The sequence below is a fragment of the Artibeus jamaicensis genome, unplaced genomic scaffold (assembly GCF_021234435.1).
Source record: "Artibeus jamaicensis isolate MK-2021 breed Jamaican fruit bat unplaced genomic scaffold, CSHL_Jam_final scaffold_3307, whole genome shotgun sequence".
Taxonomy (NCBI): Eukaryota; Metazoa; Chordata; class Mammalia; order Chiroptera; family Phyllostomidae; genus Artibeus; species Artibeus jamaicensis.
The window spans coordinates 8,848,599-8,865,807 of NW_026522040.1; the positions used below are offsets into that span (position 1 = coordinate 8,848,599).

Consider the following 17,209-nt stretch of genomic DNA (forward strand, 5'->3'; position numbering starts at 1 on the left):
GTTAAGAGAAAAAAAAGTCTACTTGTTCATTTCACTTAAAAGATCAAATCACTACCAAAATGATATGTAATTACCAGAACTTACAATATAATAAAGACTCAATATGGTGGAAATAAGGATAATGAAACTGTATGTATTTATGTATTTTTGTTGCTATTAAAATAATTTAATTCCAGTTTGTAAATTTTATTTAGTATAAGTGAAGTACAATTAAGTAGTTTTGTCTCACTAAATGAGTCTCATATGATGGAAATCTCAGCCCTCATGCCATCTTTCAGTGGAATCTAACAGCCAACTGATGATTTCCCTTTTTATGTTGCAGGGCTGGAGCGAATTGCACGGGATTCATCTTACGAGCAGGAAGGGAAGGTTCAGTTTGTCATCGATGCGGTGTATTCCATGGCCTACGCCCTGCATAACATGCACAAAGATCTCTGTCCTGGCTACATTGGCCTTTGCCCACGAATGAGTACCATTGATGGGAAAGAGCTGCTTGGTTATATCCGGGCTGTAAATTTTAATGGTAAGTTATCACATACGTTTTGTCTCTAAATACTTTAGAAGAAACAAGGTATTTTTGTTCCTATATATTGAGGATACTCAAGCAGAGTAGATTAGAAGTTCCCCTTTAAATCAAGTGTGAGTTTTTCCACCTGCTCTTAAATCCCAAACATATTTTTTTTGCTACCATTAATCTGTCCCTGAAAGATGCAGAAGTTAAAAATAAGCCTCTATCAATCAAAATATTCTATTTAAATATCACTATTTCAGAAATACCTTAAGAGGCTTATTTGGAACCACTGACAACAGGTTAGGTTTTTAGAAAATGTTTTATGTTTTTATTGGAGAAGGAATTGTGGACATTTTGTTTTGAAACTGATGTTAAGCTTTTTAAACTCTGTTGACTTGAGGGAAGTGAATGATTTGGAGTTGCAATATATTTACGTTCTAGAGTGCTCTGTGAAGCTTCTGCATCTTCTTTTTCCTTGTATTTCTTTCAATGATTTGGTCAATTTGAAGCAATGAGCTGCATCGTGTTAGATAGAATTACATGCAATGCAGTGTAGATGGGATTCGCCTCCTGCAGAAACAAATGCTGCTTCGGTGCGTGTCACAGGAAACTGATACAGAATATGATGGACCCGTAGCATTGGCTGAGAACAGTCAAACTGCCTGTCTGAAGTGATGAAACCATTGAGGGCTGTTCTTTCACGAAAGTTGTAATGGTTGCTGGGCATGACTTTGGCAATTATTTTTAAATGAAATGATAGAATGCTCTGAGCTAATTCTTTGTGTTTGGCTGTAATCCACACAATGGACATGCCTCCCAGCCACGCACAGCACTGCTCTGTCCATCATAATACACTCCAGTGACCTCAGCTGCCAGCCTTTCTCAGAAAAGCACAAGGTCATCTTCAATTTAGAATTCAAGTGGAAACTTCTTTGGCTTTGTTCGTGCAACATGAAACAAAATGTGGTTTATATTCAACACAGAGTATTCTCTTTTTCAGCAGAATTTTCAAAAAACATTATATAACATTAGTGTTTTTGTTAAAAATATAATAAATTAAAAAAAAGAATGTCAGTACTAAGGGGAATTTGAAAATAATTTTCTTGCAATTATCAAATTGAGCAGAAGAAGAGTGGTACAATACAAAGTTATCTATTCTAACCTGAGATTGGGGAATATTTCATTTGTCCAAATTGTTAAAAGGTGGGAAGAAAAATGCAAATGATTATATTTTGTCAATCACTGAATGTACCTTATAGAAAATAAGAAAATCTTCCAAAGAAACACATGGTTAAAGTATTTTAAAGGTGAATTACCAATATCTCTTTTATCGTAAGGATAGATAAAAACCCAGCTCTTCCTTGATGACCTCAATTACTTTACCACACTGTAATATAAGGATGCTATTAAAGACTATTAAAAATGCCTTAATGTCTAATGATTATTAAGACAATTTGTCTCTAGACTCCAGTAATGTCTGAGTTTTTCTGTCCACTTTTCATAGTTTTTTCCCTTCTACATTATCAGAATAATGTTACTATGTGTGTGTGTGTATATATGTTTAGGGCTGATTCCTTCCATAATTTGCTTTGTTTAATTCACTGTGATCAGAGAAGCAACTTTTATTAACTCACTCAAGAGATATTTATTGAGCACATAGAATGTGTTAAGCTTCGTGATAGGTATATTACAAAGCTGTATTTGTAAAGCTGTGTTACTGGTAAAAACAGTCAAAACAGACATGGGATTTAAAGTTTCTTGGGGAACTGAGATATGAATCACATGAGGTATAGTGGTATAATCTGCAGTGAGTGCTTCCTGCAGAGGCTGGACTGAGAGTTCACGAGAGGGGAAATGTGCCTACTCTGAGGCACTGGGGACAGGGGAAATCTGAAGGAGGTTAAGTGTCAGAGGTGAGGGTGAAGCAGAAGGAGGGCCAGAGAGACCATTCTCAAGATTTGTTTTTCCTCTTGAGAGCAATAGGAACCCCCAAAGCATGATAGAACTGTGTCTGGTACAAAAATAAGTCTACTTCAAATGAGAGTAATGTGAGGTACATGAATTTTAGTGGGTGAACTAAAAAAGGAATCTGTTTAGCTCCTTGGAGATTTATTTTGATAATGTCTTCAAATCTGTCCATGTTCCAGTAGCTGATGACACAGAGTAAGGGATTTGAGCATAAAAGCAAATTATTGTGAAATATATAATTCTCTTGATTTTCAGGATGGTCGTCAGTTTGTTAATTTCATTATTGGCTCCTATATTAGTGTTCACTTATCATTAACACTTTTGCCTGTTTATGACAAGAAGACACATAAAGCTCTTCAAATAGAAGTACAACATCAAAACCACTGAAGGAGGGAGAAACTAATCTAGTAGCAAGAATGAAGAATCTCATGAAGTTCTGAGCTTCCTAAGCAGATAAAATGTAAAGGTACATGTGTATTCAATGGGATACACATGTTTCTTTATATGATAGCAGCAAGCCTATTTTTCAGGAGAGGATGAATGTTCTTGTAAATCATTTCTGAAAGAAATGGGACTTTGCCAGCCTAATAAGCAATGCTATTTAACAAAATTTTATAGCAAAAGCAGACGCCTTGTATTTGGCTCTTGTGCACCTGTACCCACAATCAAAGCTGAGAACATTGTGCTTGTAATAGGGAAGGCTATTTCATTAGAGGGTTTTCAAGGAGGGGGAGATAATCTCACTTGATCTAGATTTACAACTCTTTTGAGCTCTGATGATATAAGGATTACCATACTCTATTAAGAACAAATGAAGAGCATCTCCCTTAGACTCTGCTTTTCAAACTTTATCTTCAAAAAACTCCTACTCAAACATCTAACATTTCAGTCCGTTTAAATAAGAACTGCTGGGTTGAATGTATGGCCGTGATCTTGGACACTCTACTTCCTCTAGCACTGCTTGCTGATCCTGGAGCTACCTTGAAAGTCCCAATAGCTAGATGGAGCACACATCAAGTCCACAGATTCAAACATTCCTGCTCTCGCAGGGTTTTCATAGAAACTGAAGGTAGACACCCGGAATTTGGGTTCTCTGTTGGAAACCCAGCTAACTGCCATTGTATGTTGTTAATGGCATGCCAGGTGAGCGGGCTGTGTTGGTCGCAGTCGGTGTTCTTGCTGAGTGAGAAATCCAACCCACTTCCCAAAGACTGGAATTGCAAGGGGGTCCTTAGTTTCCTTAGGACCAGTTTTGAATCTCCTGACGAGTCGAGAAAGTGCTTGACTAGACCCAGAGCTGTTTGCTGTACATAACAACAACGGATTATTGTATAGTAAAAGTTTTCTCAGGCTCTTACCAGCTGTCAAAGAATGAGCTTTGTAACACATCTGTCGATTTTCTGTGTAGCCTTCCAGATTGTCTTTCAGGATCAATGAACTACAAAATGCATTGTCAAGTAATTAAAAAATGGACCCATTGGATGGAATTATTTACTAATGCCCATTTAAATATTGTATATGTCTGCTCTAAAGTGTAATTTTTGTGTAGAAGAAATTGTTAAACTGGATCCGACATTAATGAGATATCAGAACAAATTGCTTTCTGGGGCCCCTTTTCATTTGAGACAGTAAAATCACGCCACTGGTGCAGAGAGAGATGCTGTAATAGCAGGAGGTTAGCAGCCAGAGCCAATGTGTGCAGACCGTTAGTGTAAAGTTAGAGGGAACTGTTTAAAACTCAGTCTTGCTGAAATTGTAACTAATGCCTAATTAGGTAATGGTTTAAAGATGCTTGGTTTCAAAGGTCATGCTTCTTCCAGTTTATTGCTTGACAACATGAAGACCATATTAGAATTTAGAAAGATGAATGATTAGTATTTCAGGTCAGAATTAATCTATGACAAAACAATGAAAGGTAAAACACTTAGTCAAATGATTAAACTACAATGCATTGTTTGTCATCGCAGATGTAAGCAACAATGGTGCTTTGATTGAATTTAATCACTCGAACTGGTATTTTGCCATGAGTGAAGAAATTCATCTGAAGCATAAACACATTCTGAACCATAGCATATTGGCATTGTTTGTGTGTTTCTTACAACTTTTCTCAACCTCTCATCCCCATCTAGGGAGATAGGGAAACAAAGACCTTTGTTTTAAGATTACTTGTGTTGTAACCATTGGAACAAAATACTATTTCTATAAATTTTAAAATCCAGCGATTTATCAAAAGAAATGATAGGAGTGATAGGAGGAATGATAGGAGTTTAGATTTTTCAGAAACTTAAGCAATGATGTCAGTTTTTTACTCTGGTCTGACTATAGCCTATAAAATATTAATACTATACATCTTGTATGAAATCAAAGATTTTACTGTTATCATGAGAAGAAAAGAAAAAGTGTTAAATAGAATTCCAGAGACCTCCCTGCCCCCTCTAGAGTTGAGCTCCCGTCAGGGGCAGAGCCTGAGGCACCTCGGCATACTAATCAGGATGGTCTCATTGCAGGTAACGGAAATCAGCCTTAACTTGCTCAAGCTAAAAGGAAGAATTTATGAGGTTGTGTCAAGAAACCCCATGGCAGAATATAAAAGAGTCTAAGAAAAGTACTGGTTATAAGAACCAAAAACCTGTCAGAAATCCAAACCTCTTTCTGTTTTGTTTTGTTTTGTTTTGTTTCGTTTATGTTGGTTTTTCCCTACTTCCAGATCCAGAGCGTAGGCAGAAGCTGGCCAGCTACAATATTTAAGTCCCACTTCCAACTGCTTAGAAACTTGAATCTTATAAGCCAAACTTAGGTTGGATGTCAGACCTCATGGAAATGATCAGTGGCAAGGAGCAAGCAGTCCAAACTTAGCTGTCATGGGGCTTTCCTGGTGGATGAAAGGGGCATTTTGGAAGTTTCTGTAAGTGACTTATGGAGAAAGTTTTAAAAAATGAGTAGAGAGGCAAAAACCTGAGAGAGGGGTGATGCTGTGGTCTCTGAATCTCACTGCCTCATTAGTTTGGTAAGTTTTTGTTAGGCCAGAGGAGACCCAATTAAAAAAAAAAAGAATCACATACAATCTGTGAGAATCTGAGGGAGGGGTCAACTTTGGAATTATTTAATGTAAGCCCTCATATTGTGATCGAATTCTCCGACCCCAAGATGGGTGAAGCAGCTTCTCTAAACAGTAGTGAGGTAGTGGTCTAATCATCCCAATGCTCAATATTCTAAGGAAAATGTACACACTTGCTTGATCACAGAAGCTGGTATAGAGATGGAATTTATCAGGATCTCTTTTTCTTTAAACCCTTATTGTTTTCAGGGACTTACTGCAAAATTTCTAAATATATAGTTTTCAGAGTCTGTGAATACCATTGTCTGATTTTGAAGCAGTTTTTTTTTTGTATAAAATATCTTTAAGAAGTAAGTATGACTTAATATGTTATTAGGAAATTTACTACAGATTACTAGGTCCAATAAGACAATAATAAATTTCTCATAAGATTCTGTAAAGCCATTTGATTAAAAATATAACCCTCATTTCTGTTACAAGCACAAAAACAAAAACAAACCACAAATGGAATAAATGTTTAACATGATAAAGCACATCTCACAGCCTATAACCAATTATATATTTATAGTTATTCCTATTAAAGAGATGGATTAATCCTGTTACTACTATTATTAATACTCTATAAATTTAACCAGGATGATAAAACCTAAAACAAAAAAACAAATTACTACTAAAATCTAAGTAATATTATTATTTTCAAATAATAAACTGAAAAATATATTAGAAGTACTTATTTTACAAAGATGAACAAATATAAAATTAATATTAAAACATTAAGAGCTTTTGTACTTACCAGTAAGAAATCATTAACTAATATGTGGTAAAAAAAAACCCTCTGTTTTCTTTGTGATCATATCTCCCCTGCCAGGTAAGTATAAAAACTCTGTTTCCTTTGCAAAAAAAATTTAAAATATCTTGGGATAAATTGAACCAAAAATATGAAAGACCTATATAAAGACAACTTTATCAAGAGAGATTTCTTTTTTACAGACAGAAAAATAATAATAGGAAAAATATTAAACATTTCTGAATAAACCCGTATTTAGATTTCATATAATTTAGTATAATTTCAACCACAATGTCAAAAGAGTATTTTCTGGAATTTGAAATAATGTTTAAAAATTTAATTGTGAGAATAAATGAGTAAAATAACAACTGATTTTGAAGAAAAAATTATTCCTATGAAACATTTAACATTTAAGAATAATGTTAGGCTATAACAATCAATATGGTATGGAACTAGTATAAAAAATAAACATATGGTAAATGGAAACAGATAGAAATAGCCAGAAATATATAATGATAATAAATAAATCAGTTTATACATGTGTATGTACATATATACATACATATGGACTTATGATAAAGATGGAGTTAGGGCTCAGTGGGAAAGGACATTTTATTAATTATCTGTTTACAGTGAAATTGAGGGAGAGGATTCCTTCACATGAGAGAGTAGTCTCCGTTTGAAATTTATTTTGGAGTTAAGTGAAACTGAAGAAGCAAATGAAAAATAGAAGAAAATCTAGATGATTCATCAGATTTGAACTGGGAAGCTTAAAATAAGAAAAAAATTATAACAGGAAAATAAATGTTTGATTTAGTAAAACTTAACACTTTTGATACAAATTATGACATCTCCAAAGATAAACAAACAAAACATGTCAGTGTGAATAAAAGTTTGAAAAAAAACAAGGTTAAGCCTCAATAATCATCAAAGAAAGACCATTTAATCAACGATGAAAGATTGATTTTTACCTATCAAGTTTACAGTCTTAAAATTTATAGTAATAACTTTCAAAAGGTAATTGTATTTGTTCTTATAAATATGCCTGGTGAGGATGGATATTGGTGTAATTCTTTTTTGTTGAGTATTTGCTGAGTACATATACTTTAGGAATATAGTCTAAGGAAATTTTTGAAACATTGTATTTTTAAAAATTTATTGAAAAAATCAAGAAAGTCAAAAATCAAAATCCCAGTTTGTTCTGCTTTTAATAAAACCCATCAACAGTGTGTAGTATCACAGGGTCAGTTGACTCATCCTGGAACCCTATGCTTTCATCCTGCTCTGCCACTTTCCTTTGTGTTCTGAGTCCACCTTGACTTCACAGCATCACCTTTTAAATGGAAGGATTACACAAAAATGTTCTGATCTGTGAGGTCTCTTCCACCTCTGCTTTCTCTACAAAATTTTTTAAAGGTGTATTTTAAAAACATAAGTGCCTGCTAGTGTTCTTACTGTTGTTTTTTTTGTTGTTTATATTCATTTTTGTCTTTTATGAATCATGCATTTATCTCACATACATTTTATTAGGAATCTTACAGGGTACCTAATCAACAGTTCTGTGGTAGGCATCAGAAATGCAAAGATCAATTAAATGTGGTTCTGTGAGTTGTCAAAGACTATAGCATAACAGGAAGGACACATGTTACGAATTTGATGAGTGATGTGATAGAGCTGTGGGCATGTACAAACACAACGGAAAGCTGAGATTGGGAAACTGCAGGAGGGGGGTGCACAAAGAATATAGTAGAGAATCAGTAGGTGACATCTTATTTGTTACAATTGGAAAGTGACATTTCCTCGGGTGGACAAGATAAGACAAAGGTATTTGTGGCAGACAAAGCAGTTTAATGGTAGCTGAAAGACAGGGAAGAAGAGCATGCACTCTAAGAAAGCTGAACATCCAGTGAGTGACCTTGGAGCAGCCAGGAGATGAGAATGGCCAAAGGAGCTTGGGTCTGGTTAGAAATCGCTGCCAAACTCTGATGTTTGAATGTGTCACAGCAGGCTACAGGGAATTGAAGCTTTCTGAGCAGGACAGTGAAGTGCTCAGATTTGTGTTTCAGAAAAATAACTATGGCAGCAATTTGCAGACTGGAGGGAGTGAGACTAAAGGTAGGGATGACGAGTTAAGAGACAGTTCCAATAACCCCCAGGAGGGAATAGTACCTGAAATGGGAACATGAAAGCACAAATGGAATGAAAATAAGGAGGGAGGAAGGAGACACAGAATCACTTTAATGCTGCCTCTGTTCCAGTCATGGTGCTTTGACTAGAAACCAAGAGGTTTTGAGAAATATCTTAACTTGCCCAAATGATCTTATTTTGTAACTATTTCTGACAACTCCATTAGTAAAGCTAATTCAGTATGTTAGTTCATATTCTATTGATGAAATTGGCTTGACACTATGTTTTATCTGCTTGCATAAATAGCAAATGAGATGTAACATGTCAAAGTTTGGAAAAACTGACTAAAATGTCATTTCTAGAAGTTATGATGCATAATTTCCTTGTGATTAAATAGTAATTATTTAATAAATAGATATCAAGCAAAGTCAAATGTGATAAAGTGGTTATCTGTTAATTTAAAGTATAAATATCATTTTTGATAGTTACCTCATTTGAAATAAAATAAAGAAAAAACATTATTAATAATTCAGAAGTATCTTATATTATTTATTATTGAAGCTGAAGATCTACAGTTAGTAAAGTAATTCCTGGAAATAGTTATACATTTTTAAAAAAGTGAACAGCATATATAGTGATATTGAATATGTATGGGTAAATAAATAGACTGATGTGAAATTAGGTGATTTTGTTTTAGTTTCTGATTAAGGAAACTTTAGGCTGGTTATAAAATAATCTTACAAATTAAGTCATCATGAAATTTAGCAGCATAACTGTACCTGCCTCTCTTTTCTACTGCATGAGATGACGAACTGTAGGGTTTTTTAAGTATAATTTCTTTTATTGTCTTTTATAGCTCCTCCCACAATGGAGCCAGCATCAAAGAAAAGCTTGAGGCAAATCAATAATGATGCCTTAGTTCTTCCCAGAGTCTTACTCAATTCATCCATTACATTGGGCTTCTTTTACTCATTCTTTATTCTTGTGATTCCTGAACTTCTTTATCATGTGCCAAAAAGTTAGGAATAAATGATATGCAAATCCCAGAAACAGAGGGGGTACTGTGGGCTCAGTAACTGAGGGTTAAGAGTTGGCTTTGGGTCTAAACAGGGATACAGCAATGAGCCTTGAATGAAGGATGAGGAAAACACACAAAGGAGCAGAGAGATTTGAGGCAGTGGAAAGATTCTAAAGGAGTTTATGTTTAATGATTTATATTTTCCATAGTGATCAAAATCATAGACTTTACACTCAGATAAAGTTTTAATACAGTGTCACCACTTACTACTTTGTGATCTTGGTCAAGTGACAAAACCTCTTTTTTTTTTTTTTTTAAAGATTTTATTTATTTATTTTTAGAGAGGGGAAAGGAGGGAGAAAGAAAAGAGAGAAACATCAATGTGTGGTTGCCTTTTGTGCGCTCCTGCTGGGGACCTGGCCTGCAACCCAGGCATGTGCCCTGGCTGGGAATTAAACCAGTGACCCTTTGGTTCGCAAGCCAGCAGTCAGTCCACTGAGCACACCAGTCAGGGCTAACAAATCTCTTTAAATTCTTGTTTCTTTGCTTATAAAATAGGAATGATAATAGTATATATGGGGTCAGTCCACAAGGTACCCAGATAAAGTATCCATAGTATGAAGAATAGAGACATTCATTAAAGCAGATAAAAGATGCAAGAAACATTGTACATAGGACAGTGATGCCTCAGCCCCATTCAAAGTACACACCTTGGGACCTCACATGATACTCCAAGTTGCCATCAGCTTGGAGGCTTTTCCCATCATATTTTCCTGAATCTCATCGATGGACTGAAATCTCTTGTTTTTCAAAGGTGATTTTAATTTTGGGAAAAGTCAGGGTCACAAGGCTCCAGATCTGGGCTGTATGGGGACTGAGTCACCTTGGTGATTTGATATTTTGCCAAAAAACTGCACAAGAGAAGATCCAAGATGATGGAGGAGTAAGTAGAAGCTCCATTAACCTCTTCCCAGGACCAATCTGGAATTATAACTAAATTGTAGAGAAATCATCTATAACAACCAATGGAACACTAGCCAGGGAAAAGCCTTATTAACCACAGACAGACAGAAGAAACCACTTCATCACTATGTTACCACAATGGAGTGTGGAGGAGACGCAAGAGGGCTATCTGAGCTCCTATGGGTGGCAGATGAAGTGCCGGAGGGAAGTTCAGTGGCCTGGGGGGTTCACCATGGAAAGTATGGTGTCTAAATCCCAAGCTGGGCTCCCTAGGCTGCAGCAGCAGAGCCACAAAAGGAACCCAGATAACACCCAGCTGTGAAAAGCAGCAGGGTTTCTGTCTGCCAGGAAGAGACTTCTAGAGTCACAGAGAGCCTTTCAAGGGACCAACGCACATAATTTTATTTGCAGCCACTTAACCCACTTAAGCTTGGGCTCTGGCAAAGGTTGGGCAGAGTGGACTAGAGACACTGGAGGAGAGTCTGGGGACAGAGGCTTTGGGGAGAGAACTGAGGGAGCTGCCACCAGGATCACTGTGCTGAGTCATCTCTCATACTGCAGGAGCCATCATACTCAGGCACAGCAGTTCTGCCAAGTGGCATCAGCCTGAGGGGAAGCAATAGCCCTGCCCACAGGAATTATTTTGCCAACCCAGGGGTGCTTAACCTGACTGCTGATTACAGATTGATTAGATTAACAATGGAAATAGGCAGCCACAGACTGTGAATCACTGGTAGCCTTGAACAGGTTGTGTTGGGCCAGACTGGAATATCTGACATCACCAAGGAAGGATTGAGAAAGAGAAAACAGTGAGATGAATTCCACTGTGGTCTTCATTATTTGCATTATTTTCTCTCATGTGTAGCTTTCTAACATTCATTTCTTGTCCATCAAGTTAGTGTATATTGTTATTAGTTTTTACATTATAGTTTATTTCAAATCTCATATTTTGCACTTGTACTCATTACATTTTACCTTCTTCTTTACTCTTCTTATTTTTGTTTTAAATTTTATTTTTTCTCTTGCTATGACTTGTTTCCATTCCACTTTCTTACTATTTCTCTACTTAGCTTCTCACAACCATTTTTATTGCCATTAGTCATCTCCCATCCTTTTTTCCATTCTTAAAGTACCCTTATTCTCTGTCCACCTTTATCAATCTTTGCTTATCAGTTGTGATATTATGGTTGTCAAATTTTCACAATTTTATTTCTACATCTCCATTATTTTTGTATTTCTAATCTCAAATTTTACCATTCCCCTCTCTTACTCCATTTTGCCTTTGTTCTGCCCTTTCTTATTTTATAATTTTTAATTTTAATTTTTCCCTGTATTAGCCTAGTTTTCATACCTCAGTCTTAGTATTCTTTCTCCCTCTATCCTCTGAAAATCACTTCTCTTTACTTTAGACATCTCTTAAGCTTTTCTTTTGCTTCTTATTTCCCTCCTACCTATATTAATCTTTGCTTATTGTTGTTGATAGCACTGTGGTGGATATTTTTCTACAATTTGGTTCCTATTTTTCCTCTTCTCTCTCTCACTTCTTTAAGAAATGTTTTTGTTTTGTATTTTTATTTATTTAAAAAGTTATGTTTAAACTTAATATTATTTGCTTCCATTCCCTTACCACATTCTGCCATCTTCCCCCCTTTTTTATTTATGATGTAAATTTCTCTGTCTTTCTTCATCTTGTCCTTATTCCCCGCTCTTATTATTGCTCCTTCTACTACCCTCTCAAAATCCTTTTTCTTTCAGTTAGTTATCTCATATTTGTTTTTCCTTTCTTATAATAGTATTAATCTTTTTGCACCTTTATTAATACTGGCCCACTTCCTGTTACAGTGTGGTTGTGGGTGGTTAACTATGCAGGTGTGGATTTGTTTCCTGGGCTGTTTGGTTTTGTTCTGGCAGCACCTGTACAGCACCATACAAGGTATGGTAGGTGGAGTGACCCTCACTTAGCCAGCCAGAGGGAAGAACCCACAGAAGAACGACACAACAAACAAAACCCAATTACAAACAGAGAGCCCACACAAACATCATAAAGAACATTCCAAGAGCATCAAGTTCAGGGAGACCGCACCACTGAATCCCACAGGTCCCCTACCACAGAAAGTCACACAATGAAGACAGGGAGTCAAAGCAGGTCAATTTAATATGCAGAAACAAACAAAATGTGTCACTTAAAATGAGGAGACAAAGAAACAACCCCCAATCAAAGGAAAGGAGAAATCCCCAGAAAGAGTGTTAAATGAAATTAAGGCAGGCAAACTATCAGACATTGAGTTTCAAATAATGGTTATGAGGATGCTCAATGAACTCAGTCAGAACTATAAAGAACTCCAGGGAAGCTACAAGGAATGAACTGTGAACTAAACCAGCATGAAAAGGAGGACATAGAAACTATCAATGAGTCAAGAGGAAATAAAGAATGTGATATCTGAAATGAAGAACTGAATAGAAGGAATTGAAAGCAGACTAGATCAAGCAGAGGACTGGATCAGCAAAGCTGGATGGCAATGTAGGAAAATTTCCCTGACAGAGCAACAAAGTGAAAAATGGCTCAGAAAGAACAAATAGAGTTTAAGGGAGCTGCAAGACAATATGAAACATAATAATACCTATATCATAGGGATACCAGAAGGAGAAAAAAAGGAGCAAGGGGTAGAAAACCTATTTGAAAAGTTATGACAGAAAACTTCTCTAACTTGTTGAGATAAAAAGTCATGAAAGTCCAGGAGGCACAGAAGGTCCCAATAAAAATGAACCCAAGGGGTTCACTCTAAGACATACCATAATCAAAATTACTAAATTTAAAGACAGGGAGAATCTTAAAGGCAGCAAGGGAGAAACAGCTAGTAACATACAAGGGAATGGCAAGAAATATTTCAAGTAATAAAGAGCAAAGTCCTGCAAGCAAGACTACTCTACCTAGCAAGCTCTCAGTTAAAATGGAAGGTGAAATAAGGAGTTTCCCAAACAAAAAAAAAGGCTAAAAGAATACATCTCTACCAAACCAGCATTACAAAACATGCTAAAGGGAATGCTTTAGGAAAATGAAGAAAGAGAGAGAGAGAGAGAAAACACAGATACAAAGGGGAAAATGGCAATAAATAAGTACCTATCAATAATAACTTTAAATGTAAATGGATTAAATGCTGCAATCAAAAGACATAGGGTAGCTGAATGGATAAGAAAACATGACACATGTATATACTGCCTACAAGAGACCCACCTGAGAATAAAAGTTTTACACAGACCAAAAGTGAAGAAATGGAAACATTATTCCAAGCAAATGGGCATGAAAATAGAACCCGGGGTAGCAGCACTTTTATCAGACAAAACAGATTTAAAAACAAAGGCCAGAGACAGAGAAGAACACTTCATACTACTTAAGGGTAGAATCCATCAAACAGATACAGCCCTTTTAAACATATATGCACCCAATGTAGGAACACACAAATATATTAAGACAATCTGGGAGGACATTTAACACTTGACTGTCAACAGTGGATAGATCCTCTAAGAAAAGAATTACCAAGGATATTGTAGCATTGAACAACACTCTAGATCAATAGACTTAATTGATATATAACATAACTTTTCACCCCCAAAGAAGAAAAATATACATTTTTTTTCAAATGCACCTGGTAAGACACAAAACAAGCTTCATGAAATTCAAGAAAACCAAAATAATATGAACCATCTTCCCAGATCAAAATGGCTTGACACTAGAAACCAACCTCAAGGAAAAAACTAAAAAACATTAAAATTCATGGAGACCAACTAACATGCTATTAAATAATGACTAGGTTAACAATGAGATCAAGGAAGAAATCAAAAGGTTTCTGGGAACAAGTGAAAATGAAACACAGCAGCTCAAAACCTATGGGACACAGTGAAGGCAGTCCTGAGAGGAAAGTTTATAGCAATACAGGCCTACCGAAAAGGAGAAAAATTCCAAAAAAAATAATAACCTAACCCTATATAGGAAATAGAGGAACAATAAAGAACAAAGCCCAAAGAGAGTAGAAGGAAGGAAATAATGAAGACCAAAGGAAAATTAAATGATATAGAGACTAAAAGAATAATTCAAAGGGTCAATAAATCCAGAACCTTGTTCCTTGAAAAAATAAGCAAAATCAACAAGCCTTTAACCAAGCTCATCAAGAAAGAGAGAGAGAGGATGCAAATAAATAAAACCAGAAACCAAAGGGGAGAAATTATGACTAATACCACAGAATACAAAGGATTGTAAGAAATTACTATGAACAACTATAGGCCCCCAAAATTGACAACATGTGTGAAATGGAAAAATTTCTAGAAACAAAGAAGCTTTCAAAACTCAGTCAAGAAGAAGCAGGAATCCTGAATAGAGTGATAACAACAATTGAAATTGAAGCAGTAATCAAAAAACTCCAGGCACGCAAAAGCCCTGGAATGGATGGCTTCACAGGCGGTATCTACAAAACATTTAAGGAAGAGCTAACTCCTGTCCTTTCAAACTATTCCAAAACATTCAAGAAGGGGGATGACTCCCAAACTTGTTTTATGAAGCCAGTATTAGCCTAATTCAAAATCAGGTAAAGACACAACAAAGAAAACTTCAGGCCAATTTTGCTGATGAACCAAATCCTCAACAAAGTATTGGCTAACTAGATCCAGCAATACATTAGAAAGATCATACACCATGATTAAGTGGGATTAATCCTAGAGGTGCAAGGATGGTATATTTGCAAATCAATAAATGTAACACACCACATACAAAAAATGAAATACAAAAACACATGATCAAGTCAATAGATGCTGAAAAATCATTTAATATAGAAAAGCACCAGTTTTTGATAAAAACCCTCAGAGAAGTGGGACTAGATAGAGCATACCTCAACATAATAAAGACCATATATGAGAAACCTACAGCCAACATCATACTCATTGGGCAAAAACTAAAAGTTTTTCTCTATATCAGGAACAAGATAAGTGTTCACTTTCACTACTTTTATTCAACATAGTATTGGAAGTTCTATCCAGAGTGGTCTGGCAAGAAAAAAGATAAAAGGCATCCAAACTGGAAAGGAGGAAGTAAAACTGTCATTATTTGCAGATGACATGGTAGTGTACATAGAAAGCCCTATAGATTCCACCAAAAAAACTACTTGACCAAATAACTGAATTTGGGAAAATTGTGGGATACAAAATCAATATTCAGAAATTGAAGGCATTTTTGTATACCAACAATGAAATATCAGAAATAGAAACTAGGAAAAAGTTCATTTACCATAGCAATAAGAAAAATAAAGTACCTAGGTATAAACTTAACCAGGGAAATAAAATACCTGTACTCAGAAAAACACAGAACACTGAAGAAAGAAATTAAGGAAAATATATATAAATGGAAGAGTATACTGGGTTTATGGATTGAAAGAATCAACATCATTAAAATGTCCATACTACCCAAAGCAATCTATAGATTCAATGCAATCCCTAATAAAATACCGAGGACATACTTCACATATTTAGAACAAATATTTCAAAAATTATATAGAACCAAAAAAAATACCCTGAATAGTCTTAGCAATCTTGAGAAAGAATAATAAAGCAGGAGGGATCACAATACCTAATATAAAACTATATTACAATGCTACTGTAACCAGAACAGTGTGGTATGGGCATAAAAACAGATGCATAGATGAATGGAGCAGAATAGAGAGACCAGAAATAAACTCATGTCTCTATGCTCAATTAATATTTTCAAAGGAGGCAGGAGCATAAAATGGAGTAAAAATAGCCTCTTCAATAAATGGTGTTGGGAGAACTGGAATGGTACATGAAAAAAAGAAAGTAGACCAACTTACACAATACACCAGAATAAACTCAAAATGGATAAAAGACTTAAATATAAGCTGTGACACCATAAAAGTCTTAGAAGAAAATATGAGCAGGAACAAATGGGCAAGAAAATTTTAAATTCCTACTCATTAATTCTTTCATCGATATATCCTCTAGAGCAGGGGTGTCAAACTCCTTTTCACGAGGGGCTGCTTTAGTTTCATGATTGCTGTCAAAGGGCAGAATGTAATTTCTGAACTGTATAAATGTAACAACTCTTTAACTAGGGGCAAGGAGTTCAGTGCTGCCACTGGGTAGAAAGAAACAAGGTGCTGGGCCAGATAAAACAAGGTGTAGGGCCAGATTTGGCCGGTGGGCCTTGTGTTCGCCACCTGTGCTCTAGAGCAAGGGGAATAAAGGAAAGAATAAACAAATGGGACTTCTAAATGTAAATGCTTCTGCATGGCTAAAGAAACCATCATCAAAATGAAAAGGGAACCAAACATAAGGGAAAACATATTTGCCAATGATACCTCAGACAAGGATTTGATCTCCAAAATATATAAGGAACCCACACAAGGAAGACAATCCAATTTAAAAAATGGGCAAAAGACCTGAATAGAGACTTCCCCAAGGAGGACACGCAGACAGCCCATAGGCATATGAAAGGACGCTCAACAGCACTAGCCATCAGAAAGGTGAAAACTACAGTGAGCTACCACTTCACACCATTTAGAATGGCCATCTTCAACAAATCAACAAACAAGTGTTGGCAAGGATGTAGAGGAAAGGGAACCCTAGTGTGCTGTTGGTGGGAATACAGACTGGTGGAGCCACTATGGAAAACAGTATGGAATTTCCTCATAAAAGTAAGAATGAAGCTGCTTTTTGACCCAGTGATTCCACTGCTGAGATTATACCCTAAGAGTCCTGAAACACTAATTCAAA

General features: G+C 35.8%; 1 protein-coding gene across 6 annotated transcripts in view; it reads left to right on the forward strand.

The window, feature by feature from the left end:
- The window catches only part of GRM8 (glutamate metabotropic receptor 8), an 826,045-nt gene that overhangs the window by 485,943 nt on the left and 322,893 nt on the right, over positions 1-17,209 (forward strand). For all 6 annotated transcript variants that reach the window (XM_053657130.1, XM_053657129.1, XM_053657131.1 and 3 more), the window contains one exon: positions 323-523. In XM_053657130.1, coding sequence (XP_053513105.1) covers positions 323-523 — 201 coding nt within the window. The remainder of the gene's footprint in view (positions 1-322; positions 524-17,209) is intronic.